Consider the following 13,542-nt stretch of genomic DNA (forward strand, 5'->3'; position numbering starts at 1 on the left):
AGTGGAGAAACCAGCAAGAATCTCTGAATTGGGGATGTTCTTCAAATCCCTCTCAACAATAACTCCTCGTGATGAATTCAAAGTAGCATGAGGTGTAACCTCAACAGGTATATCCCCAATTGCCTTTGAATGCAAGAGAAGTTCAGCGTGTTGAAATGTGGACGTTTCCACCAATATGTTACCCTATAGTCCCTTCTGAATAAAGAAAAAACAGAGACATTTACCCTAAAGGTTTGTCTGAAAGAAAATGAGGTACAGTAGGTGTTACAGATGGTAAGGATTGCTGCTCAGAATCTTCAGGGCGTGGTCATTTACCTATAGACTGTCTTTTCACTATTTTATTTAAGTTTTTATTTGAATTATCCATAATAAAAAAAAGAAATTTCAGTGCCCACTGACCCCATCCACCATGGAGCCCTATGAGGGGACACTACAATGCCAAACAAGGACACTGCAGCAATGCCAGGGTTTTGTGAGCACTATACCCAAACACCAGCATCAGATATAATGTCCACAGCATCTGTTGAGAACATCCAACACTGGTACTCGATTGACCCTAGCCCAAGTTGACCAGTTGATTGACCCAAGTGGTGTGTTAGGGTCACCAAGCACGGCAAACAAGTGGGTGAATGTTTAGATCCCAAAGTAGGTAAACTGAAAGAACAGAACATTCCCTGGGAGGTCCCCTCACCACATACAGGAATCCGCAACGAGGTGCCTAATATTTGTGAACTGAAAACTTCAACTTCCTAAGCAGGAAGAATGTACGAATTAAGTGAAAAAGTCTTAAATATCTGTGTTGAATAGATATTCGAGTTAAAGTAACAAAACACATTTACTACTTTGATTTTGTATATTGTAAATTAATAATCTACCTGTTGGTTCTTATACAAAAGACACGAGTATTTGTTGCAGCTTTCTTGTGGTGGATAATTAAGATAAAAGTTTAAAATATCTACGATTAGTTTTAAATTCTGAGAATTAGAAAGCACCAAAATTTCAGGTAAGGCAGTTCATTTTCTTATGTCATTTACAGCATATTTATGTAAGACAAAAGTTTCATCACTTGTGGCTCTGAACTCCAAACACAGGAGTAGGAGAATATTGAATCTGACTTTTGGCCAAAGCTTGCAAATATTATACAACTTTATCTAAAATGTAGAAAGGTTAATTTACAATTAATGTTAATATTATAATGATTGTTATGCACTTATTTCGTTTTATTATATTGTTATTATGTGATCTGCCAAGTAACCTCTAAAATACAAAATTCTAGTATTTCACAGGTGTTGGATAATCCAAGTTCAGCACCAAGTGTTTCGCTGCCTGTCCTTGAACCCACTTAGCTCAAGCAACAACTTGCTTGAAATACTTGATGAAATAATCCAAGTCCTTTTTGACTTTTTCCTTTAACACTGGTAGACTAATGTTTTACTTTAGTATCATGGATATCACACAAAATATTTTACATTTTTCTACAGTTCTAATTCGGGACATAACCAATTCAACTGAAATTATGTGTTAATTTAAACCTAGATACTACTGTAGTGTGTTATGTGGGTACATCATGGATTTTCTACCTTCTATAATGATATAGAATTACTCCAAATACTGATTATTTAGTTTCTACCGTGTCATGGTCTAAGACTTGATAACATTGTTTTAGCCAATTTGCATTTTGTTCTCTAGGTAAAGTCTCCTCTGTTTGCAAAGATATTACAATAGTGTATGCAGTATCGATATTGAATAGGTTAGTACTGAAATCATTACTGCTGGCAGGTTGTGACATTCACAAAAGCTGATAGCCAAACAAGTGTCAAGGAACAGTTTGTTTATGTTTTTGAATTCCACACAAAGCTTCATCAGGGCTATCTGCACTAGCCTTCTCTAATTTAGCAGTGTAAAACTAGAGGGAAGACAGCTAGTAATCACCACCCAGTGCCAACTCTTGGGCTACTCTTTCACCCAAAACAGTGAAATTGAACATTACCTTATAATGCTCCCATGGCTGAAAGGGAAAGCATGTTTAGTGCAACAGGGATTTGAACTAGTGACCTTCAAATTATGAATTGAGCACCCTAACCACCTGGCCTATCAAGGAACAGGGGTCACAAACTTATTCCATCCACTGGACAAAGAAAGCAAGATAACATTCTGGGTCAAGGTATGCTTTTATTGTGACTCGTTTGGTTTATTCCCTGGTTAAGTAGAGCCAATTGCCAAATTATGTACACAAGAACAATGTTTCTAATATATTTTTCACGCACCTTAAAATTTAGTCAAATTATCTGTTATTATGCAAATTTGTTGTTTTACCTGAAAATACCACAATAGCAGCAAGATTCAACTAAAGCAGTTATCTACTCTTTAATGGAGTAGTTTGTATTGTATCCTCTATTGCACTTAGTAAATCATTATTTAGTGTTTGTGTTTCCAAGAATATTTCTTTAATTACCCAGCAAAACACTTTTCAGTTTCTTTTAATTACTTTTGAGTTCGATACAGTTTGGTCATTTTCTTCACTCAACTTATTAAAGTAGAAATTGACTTCCAAAGTATACAATTAGTTATTTAAAAAAAAAAAAAAAAAAGTAATAAAATTTCTGTTTCTGTTCATCTTTACATTGAGTTTATCCTCTGGTAAAACTAAAATGGTTGCCAAACTTGAGCTATTTGTTTACGTAGCTATCCATTTAAAGTTGATCTTTGAGTCCATCTCAGTTACTCTGCCTCTAATTCATTAATACCATTTAATTATACAGTATACTTAATAGAATGAATATGAAAGAATAGATGGATTAAATGTGTTTCCATCTTTCCTCTATTGGAAACTGAAGAAAGCACATATATCATTTATTGTTAAAGCATTACCAATGTTTTTCATGGTTAAAAGTAAGAAAATGACATCTTTTGAACACTTTATTTCACACATACATGTATCACCTGAAAGTATATCAGGTACAAGCACTAAAAACTTGATGATTATAAACAAATACAATATTGTAATGGGTATGTTTTATAGAGCACATCTCCAGTATTTTATTTTCTGAAATTTCAATAAAGTTTAATTATTTTTTATATAAGATGATTAAAAATTTTCAAAAAGTTTCATAAACCTACAGTATTTCACAATAACTTCATATTAAAATTCTAAGGAAGAAATGATAAAATCTTGTAAAAAAGTAAAAAAAGTATTTTTAACACACTACAATAAAGCAATATTACCTTGCCTTTGTACCTTTCCAATATTTTTTTTTTTTTAATTACAACTACCAAAGGCACACAATGGCATTCTAAACATATCCCTTTGACATACTCTCTGGTACATGTTTAGATTTTTCAAGATCTATATTCATACAGGGTGTTTCTTCAGTTTTATGAGTCACACATTTCAAAACTTCAAGACCAATTGCTTTAGCCAATGGGGGAGGAACTGCATTTCCAATCTGTTGTAATGAAAAATTTAATTATTTTTCCAGTCTTTACAAATTATTTTTCATCAGTGCTTATATAGTAAGACATTTTTAATTTTAAGTTATACATCTCAAAAAGTTCATAAGCTGTTGGTTTTATGATCTAACACCTATAATTTTCCTTCTCATATGCACGTAAAAATGGAAATTGTGATATAAAGAAATAATGAGTAACCACAGTAACTAGACTGAACAAGATTAACAATAAAGAAAATAGTTTCAAGAACAGAAAGAAAATTGGAACATCATCTTATCAAGAGTAAATAACACTTCATAGTCCAGGTTATCATCAGGGGGAAAGGTGGTCCATCTTATTATTAAATATCCTAATAAAATACTCAGCCAGTTAAATATTTTATGGGGTGAGTATCCAACTACAAAAATATTTTTTGTCGTGATGGAAACAGGTCATATACATAACAATTACATAGCTGATAATGAATTTAAATGTTTAAATCATTAAAACAAAAAATCTATAACAAACATAGTTTATTCAAGTTTTTCTGTTTCAGTATTTTTACGTAAAGCTACACAAAGGGTTATTTGTACAGTCAGCCCTATATTTTCAAATTATATACTAGAGGAAAGGCAACTAAGCAACATCACCTATCACCAACTGTCAAGTAATTAAATAGTGGTATTTGGCCATTATTATTCTCAGAGTGCACTCACAGCCCAAAATGTTTCAGCAAGGAGTCATGAACCAGAAACCAACATTTAGATTGACAAACTATCCTAACCACCAACTCACATCAAGCTCATTTATTTAAATATATATATTTTTAAAACAGTCTGTTCCTGTAAGATATTTATCTGACAAATATTTTAATTAAAATAATTTGTTTTTTTATAATTCTTACAGATCAGTTCTGCAAGAATATTTGTGATACATTTAGAGGTTTAAATATTTAAAAAGAAGTAGACATTCATAGTAATTAATATATTCTATACTTTTGAAATAACCAACTAATTCAAATAAATTTTGATAATCATTGTTATTTTACATCAATAAAAAATATTATTCCCAAAATGAAAAAAAAGAAAGAAAATTATCAATAAACATCAACAAATAATAAAAATAAATGAACTGATTTTTGATTAGCAGTAAAATAGTTTCAGTATTAAAAGGTAAAATAACAATTAATCAACTCTGAAAATTATTATTATACAAACAGTTTAATTACACCAAATTAATAGACAAATAATTAAATAGCTAGTACATTTTAAAAGTTATAATTCACAAAATAATTGAAAGCTAAATAAGAACTAAAAATATAAGAGGTTACCACCAATGAATTCAAATAACTGCACATCACTTATCTGTAAATAATAATATTCAAATCTAGTTAAGAATACAATTAACAGCTTTTCCCACTACTTGAGTTAACTGTTAAAAATTACAAACCCTGCATGTAAATTATTCTCCCCCCTTTTTTTTAGTTTTTTTGATCCCACATCTCCTAAGATTGCATTGTGAGTAATAAAATCAAGCCCCCACATCTTAGTTTAAGCTATATTTCATTGTCATTTTTATTATCTACACTTTTCTTTTCAGAATATTAATTTAATTTTATTCTTTGATTTATTATTGAGCAAAAATCATACACTTACTTGTCGATGTCGATCAAGAATGTTACCAAAGAAACGGTAGTGATCAGGAAACCCCTGTGATCGAGCACACTCTCTCACACTGACCACACGATGTTGCTCAGGATGAATAACGCGACCCTGATGAAAAATAACAGAACCAGAGATCATATTTTACACTTGCTAACTGCAAGTTAAATAGGTATGTCAAACGTGATATTATAATAAATTGAATATTTTTAAAAGTAAATTATTTTAAATCCTCAAGCATTTCACAAGTATGGAATCAATAACATACAAAATTAAACTGTTAAATCCATTTTTGAATACACATTTCATCAACATAATCTAAAGTCCAAATGACTACATAAATTGTGTATTAATAGTGTACAATAAATTTTGTCTTTTTTTATAGTAATTTCATCTTCCATCTTACCGAGTTAGTTTCAGCTGCACTTGCAGAATTTTGCAAGTTGTTTAAAAGTAAATTTCAATCTTCATTAAATAATACTTCTTTTTCTAATTTTTTTTCATGCAAAAATTCAGTGGGTGAAAGTTTTAGGTACTACATTGTTTTATAGATGTTTAATTTCCAAAGAAAAGAAAGACAAGCAAAATTATGCAAAATTGTTGCTCTGTGTTAAGTTCACAAAACAATACTTGAGAATTTGCCCTGGATCAAATTGTTATGTTGTGTTAACAGTGCCGTCTACCTCAATAAACAGAACATATGCAATCACATTTTTCCCGAGTCTCAATTAAAGCTAATTTTCTCAAATAAAAATAATATGACAGGTTTCAACTAGATAATTCATTACTGATCTTTACTTTAATATGCTAATTATCATAAATTATACAAAATGTGATTCCACATATTCTTTTATGCTGAGCATTGCTCAACATAATTAATAACGTCCTGATAAACAATAATCTTCTAGGATAATACCTACTTTTCATATGCACCACTTGTAAATCTTTTCTACTATTAACAACAGATTCAAAAAAATTTAAAAGTGACTTAACTATAAGTACCCACAATCAATAAAAAGCAAGCTAAATCACTATGATAATTGGAATAAATTTAGTTAATTTAAAAATAGCCTCAGGTTACAACTTACTGCACATTATTAACTATACCTCATCACTCCTTAACTCAAAATGTTAGAAGAGTTACTGCTGTGATTCTGAAGTCAAGTTTATGAAATTATATAACATTATAATAGAAGATATTTAACTCACACATATTTTAAACTAACTGGTAATACAGTCATCTCCTAATTCAGTCATGCTTTTTAATATTGATTCCACAACACAAAACTAAGTCATTACAGACACAGTGAATTATACAAAATAATTAACGAGTCAGCATCACATCACATTCAACAGAACAATAACTGGCCATTACAGCTAAGCAATTCACTTGAATATTCAATATAATTAATCACCTATGACCACTTGTTAGATTGAGAGCTAACACAATATATTAATCAAAATTATGTTTTAGTTAGTTTATGTCATGAAAATAACCAACTAATCAAGATTGGGAATCCCAATTATTCCCATTTTTTATTACTCCAACTACCAAAGTACTTAAATGTCATTATTATTTTCTATTAATTCAAGATTGTTCAGTTTAGCTTAACTGTTTAGGGTTACAACTCATCAACTAACTGAGATCTTTCTTTTCAATTATTACAATCTTTTATTATTTCAACAATTCAAACCTTGTAAGAATACTCAATTAGGTGAATATTACTGACTAATAATTAACCGATTAACAAATTCCACTAATCACCCAGCTCCACCGACCAAATTCTTGGATTTGAGCTTTTAGCTTGACAGTATTTAACAATAAAACTACAGAGCCTTCTAACTATAGACCTAATGCTTACACAAAAACAAACTGTGCTTAAACTTGCCAAACAGTGACTGTCATATACCCTTTATACAGTATTATCTAGATTTTGGCCTTTTATAAGAAAATATATCTTCATACTATGCTTTTTGTAGGAAAAAAAAGAGTAAATTCCAGCACACGATGTATAAACATACCTGTGGCTAACTTGCATATTAAAAAATAAAGAAATAACTTTTACAAACATGGCTAAGTGCTTCTGAAAATGGGTCCAGACTTTGATGGGGTGTAAAGAATTAGTCTGAACTAGGGAAAACTCTAAAAAATAATTCAAGGTCAAATTATGGCACTAATGAGTATGTCCAAAATACACCTTTGTGCAAATTAATTGAAACAAATGGTCATTTTACAATATTTTCAGCATTGCAGCCTGTGTAGGCTCGCTGGACCTGCTGATTTCTTTTAATAGTCATTTTTTCACACAGATGGCATCATTAGCTGCGTTATGCAGTATGATTAATCTATTTTTGGGATATATGACGAATTTTTGAGGAATATTACATCATTTGAAATTGCATTAGAAGGGCAAGGAAACCAGTCAAAAAACAACTTCTTACCAACTCAATGAAGAAAAAATGGTATCAATGGGGTCTGAAATACAAGAAGTGGATGCAAGAACAATGGAGGAAGGTGTTATTCAGTGACGAGACTCATTTCTTCGTACAGGGTCAAAGAAGTCTGCATGTTCTCAGGTGAGAAACTTCGAGAATCTCACATCAATCAGTTCGTAAAACATCCTTTGAAGATGTTTTGGGGCTTTTTCAGCTACTATGGCGTCGGAGGCTTACATATCGTAGAAGGTATGATGCGAGGACCACAGTACATCGAAGTTTTGCAGAGAAGAATCGTTCCAGAATTGAAAAAGAGATTTCCAGATGGATCTGGCATTTTTCAGCAAGATCTGGCTCCGTGCCACACATCAAAACTTGTGAAGAATTTTATAACTACAATGTGAATAAAGGTGCTGGACTGGCCTGAAAACTCTCCGGACTTAAATCCTATTGAAAATCTTTGGGTTATTTGTAAAGAAAGACTTCAAGTAAAAGACTGTACTACAAAAGATACGTTAATTGAGACCATAATTGAGGTGTGGTACCACGATCCAAAAATTAGTAAAGATTGCAGTCAACTCATGGACTCGATGCCAAAGCGGATTAATGATCTTAAAAATAAAGGCAGTGATATCATGTATTAATTTGTGACTAATATTTGGATTCTCAGAAGTAAAACGCAAAAAACTAAAAAAAATCGTAATTTTCCATCTTGTTTCAATTAATTTGCACAAGGGTGTAGGACATACGTTACAGTAACTCATTATTGATTGTTTAATAAAAACCAAACCTCTTATCAAATTTATCTTAGTACAAGCTAGAGATACACTAATAATGCATACTTACACCTGCTGTGAAGTCAAAAGAAACAACATATATGAGGGTTATGAATAAAAAACCTACTACGAGAATGTCAATTTTCATATTTTGAGTTTGTAGTTTAAAACTGTTTTGCACTGCACACTGCAAGTAAAGGGGTTAAGAATTCAAACTATGCAAAAATTATATTGATATTTTTAACACTTCAAGGGTATATGATACCTTAAAGAACTTAATATTTTAAGTATTATGTACAACAGTTGCATGAGTCCAAAAGACATTCATGTGAAAACCAATATTTCTGCTACTTTCTTTCTCCTTTAGAGTAATCCATGTTACAGTATGACATTTGTGGCCAAGCCAGGCCCTGCTATGTGAAATTTTTATAAGCACTGGCTGTTAGCTAGAAGTCAAAAACAAATTTAGAAAAAATACTACTCTATTTATATAGATAACATACGACAGACAGCACTACTGTATTCACACAGATAACGTACGACAGACAGCACTACTGTATTCACACAGATAACGTACGACAGACAGCACTACTGTATTCACACAGATAACGTACGACAGACAGCACTACTGTATTCACACAGATAACGTACGACAGACAGCACTACTGTATTCACACAGATAACGTACGACAGACAGCACTACTGTATTCACACAGATAACGTACGACAGACAGCACTACTGTATTCACACAGATAACGTACGACAGACAGCACTACTGTATTCACACAGATAACGTACGACAGACAGCACTACTGTATTCACACAGATAACGTACGACAGACAGCACTACTGTATTCACACAGATAACGTACGACAGACAGCACTACTGTATTCACACAGATAACGTCACGACAGACAGCACTACTGTATTCACACAGATAACGTCGACAGACAGCACTACTGTATTCACACAGATAACGTACGACAGACAGCACTACTGTATTCACACAGATAACGTACGACAGACAGCACTACTGTATTCACACAGATAACGTACGACAGACAGCACTACTGTATTCACACAGATAACGTACGACAGACAGCACTACTGTATTCACACAGATAAGCGTCACGACAGACAGCACTACTGTATTCACACAGATAACGCACGACAGACAGCACTACTGTATTCACACAGATAGCGTCACGACAGACAGCACTACTGTATTCACACAGATAGCGTCACGACAGACAGCACTACTGTATTCACACAGATAACGCACGACAGACAGCACTACTGTATTCACACAGATAACGCGTCGACAGACAGCACTACTGTATTCACACAGATAACGTCGACAGACAGCACTACTGTATTCACACAGATAACGTACGACAGACAGCACTACTGTATTCACACAGATAACGTACGACAGACAGCACTACTGTATTCACACAGATAACGTACGACAGACAGCACTACTGTATTCACACAGATAACGTCGACAGACAGCACTACTGTATTCACACAGATAACGTACGACAGACAGCACTACTGTATTCACACAGATAACGTACGACAGACAGCACTACTGTATTCACACAGATAACGTACGACAGACAGCACTACTGTATTCACACAGATAACGTACGACAGACAGCACTACTGTATTCACACAGATAACGTCGACAGACAGCACTACTGTATTCACACAGATAACGTACGACAGACAGCACTACTGTATTCACACAGATAACGTACGACAGACAGCACTACTGTATTCACACAGATAACGTACGACAGACAGCACTACTGTATTCACACAGATAACGTCGACAGACAGCACTACTGTATTCACACAGATAGCGCACGACAGACAGCACTACTGTATTCACACAGATAACGTCACGACAGACAGCACTACTGTATTCACGACAGACAGCACTACTGTATTCACACAGATAACGTACGACAGACAGCACTACTGTATTCACACAGATAATGTACGACAGACAGCACTACTGTATTTACACAGATAATGTACGACAGACAGTATTATATTTATCTAGATAACATACAAGAGACAGTATTATATTCATGTACACATACAAGAGACAGTATTATATTCATGTACACATACAAGAGACAGTATTATATTCATGTACACATACAAGAGACAGTATTATATTCATGTACACATACAAGAGACAGTATTATATTCATGTACACATACAAGAGACAGTATTATATTCATGTACACATACAAGAGACAGTATTATATTCATGTACACATACAAGAGACAGTATTATATTCATGTACACATACAAGAGACAGTATTATATTCATGTACACATACAAGAGACAGTATTATATTCATTTAAACATACAATAGACAGTACTAATAAATAAAACCTACAGGTATTACCTTCAAAAGTTGCAAGACTCAAGGAAAGAATAAATAATATCAATTACTGACAGAAAAAACAATAAAGTTCTAATTCTGAATAAACATGAAATAACACACTGTCACAAGCTATAGCTAAAGTATTTAATATTTTGTTTACTAAATGGAGATTTATATGATGTTAATATTTATGTTAAAACTGTAAGTTCCATGAATGTTAAGGCTTCAATGGGATTTTAAAAGTTCATTAAGTAAAATGCATTATAAAAATTCCAAACAATAAAAGATATAATTAAATTATCATATCAGAGTCAGTTAAATAGTTTTAGTTAAAGACTACAAGCTTATCTATGATTCAATTAGTGTATTCACAAGCGATTCAATCACTTAAATTATTCATTGATCAGAAAACTAGTCAGTGAATTAATCAGTATGTTTGTTATCAAATAATTAGGGAGGGAGTTTTGCAAGTTAGTGACTTGAGCTTTATTTGTGAATTTAGCATATGTTAATTTTGGAATTTCTGCTGAAGCTATGTCTTTGAAGTTAGACACATCAGCTTATAGGGTATGACTATGATTCTCAAAGTAGCCAAATGCCTAGTCATCTAATTAGTGATGAGCATGAATGGATTAATGAGATTCCTACTGTTAAATCTTTTGGCCAGCTCAGAACTGGCATGGACTGGGGATATCCAACTGTCTAATTTAAACAAAGCATTGTGATGGCCATTGGACGGTGTTGACGCAATGTGATTTCTGCCCAGTGTTCTAAATGTCAAAATGGAGAAATTCAACCAAGCGCAGGTAAACGGAAGAAGTAACTATGACTCTCCCAAGGTAGTCAAATGCCTCCTCATTTAAGTAGTAATGTGCATGAATAGATTAACAAGATTCCCACTGTCACTATATACTACCTAATGAAACCAAATAACAGTTTGTATGGAATGTAACTGAAGAAATAAATTTGTTCGATATGAATAAATGGAATAGAGTTTGCAATAATGATTTATAAAACTAATAAGCCAAACTGTTAAAAGCTTCATGTAGTAGGTATGTTATCAAATAGGCCACTTCTATAAACTGATATAACATGTATTTTACATATAAAATATATAAACGTTTCAATTGCCAGCAGTTTTTTTAATAATTAACTTGAAAACATGTTTAAGAAGACAACCTTGGCAAAATACTTTCTGGGATTCATCTCACTCTCAAATACATAATAAACAACAATTCAAAATATATCTTGACATGAAATGTGACTAACAAAGTTGAGGTCAGTATTATAATTTTGAAGTTACCTGTATACATTCTCATGTCATAAATATTCTATGAACAAGATTTCAAGAAACCCACATATTCACATTTCTCACAGTTAACTAATAGACAAATATTACCCATATCACACAGAAAACTTTTCAACATATTATGTTCAAATTAAAAAATAACTGAATTCAACATCTTCAGAAAGTAATCCACATAAAAGTGTAAAACATTTTTCATAAATATTTTTCTTCTGTCTAATGTTCTGTGACAAAGACCTACCTGTTTGCCCATTGGCTCAGGGTTTGTAACAGTTGTACTGAAAAAACCTTTCCATTCTAAACGGCCATACAAACCAGCCCAGTGGTTGTGACGGTTTCCTGTATGCGGAAGACACCATGGAATAAGAGTGTTGTCCTGTCGGTCCATAGGGTCACATGCCTTTCTTTCAGCGCAAGAACAAACCCCTCTTAAACCACCAAGAGAGTTTCGACCATTTTTCTTACAATGATGTGTGTAACGTCTAGAAATACAAAATACATTATAAAATTCTCACAGTCGAAAAAATTGACATTTTGCTAGTTCCTTTACTATATCATAAACAACAGTATATCTTTCAAAATATATTTCACAATACCCACTAATAAGAGATCAGTAAAACACACAATAGTAACCCTAAAATTTGAAATCATAACAGTAATACAAGTAAGTTCTCTATTTATTTTGAGCATGTGTTCCTAAAAAGAACAACTTTAGGTGAAACAACATAAACAGAACTTAGTTGCTCACTGAAATAATAGTATAAATGAGGGATATGTTCTTGCAAGATATTTGCCCATAATGTATAGAAAAAATACTAAACAAGTACCCAAACATGCTGTCATATTAATAACAATAAAAATATCATATTGTACATAAAATATATAAAGCTGGCTGCTCTTCATATCTTCTTCACTAGTATGCTTGTTGCCTGTTTTCCAGACATGCTTGAATTGTTGGGGTAGTTTGGAATTGTAATAAGCACAATGTGACAAGTTAAGTCATCACAGTACCAAAGATAGCAAACCTTGAAATTTTCAAAATAATGTTATGGGGAAAAAATTATATTTATATTGAAACTCTTGCTGTAACATGTTTCCAACATTATAATGAAACAACATAAATAGGACCAATGTAAATAGAAGATTTCCTACACTCATATCAAAATTATTATCATATAATGTCCAAGATTTGACTGAACATATTACAATTTTAATTGTAATATTTTCTTACATATGCTGGACAGACAAAAGATATTCCAGAAATCTAATTCACTCATATTTTTTCTCTTAATTTTAGGTTTGATATTTACAAACAATACTATTATTTTTATTATAAAGTTACACAATTCCTAAACATTTCCTAAAAATAGTAAAAATTATACAAATGTGTCATAACATTAAAACTAGTGTACTTATGGTACAACTTTGGTTAGAAACATAGCCAAATTCTCACCAAAAACTAAAGCTTGTATACTTCAGTTAGTTTTAAAATGCACATCTCACAACTGTGACTATTATTCATGTTTG

At 32.3% G+C, this 13,542-nt stretch overlaps 1 protein-coding gene across 1 annotated transcript in view; it reads right to left on the minus strand.

Annotated features, from left to right (window-relative positions):
• Window positions 1-2,908: 2,908 nt before the first annotated feature.
• LOC143223923 (DNA (cytosine-5)-methyltransferase 1-like) overlaps window positions 2,909-13,542 on the minus strand; it is a 128,160-nt gene continuing 117,526 nt past the window's right edge. Inside the window, 3 exon segments of the mRNA XM_076452400.1 lie at window positions 2,909-3,446; window positions 5,085-5,201; window positions 12,257-12,497. Coding sequence (XP_076308515.1) covers window positions 3,294-3,446; window positions 5,085-5,201; window positions 12,257-12,497 — 511 coding nt within the window. The 3' untranslated portion in view covers window positions 2,909-3,293.

The sequence above is a fragment of the Tachypleus tridentatus genome, chromosome 1, assembly GCF_004210375.1.
Source record: "Tachypleus tridentatus isolate NWPU-2018 chromosome 1, ASM421037v1, whole genome shotgun sequence".
In the NCBI taxonomy this organism is placed as follows: Eukaryota; Metazoa; Arthropoda; class Merostomata; order Xiphosura; family Limulidae; genus Tachypleus; species Tachypleus tridentatus.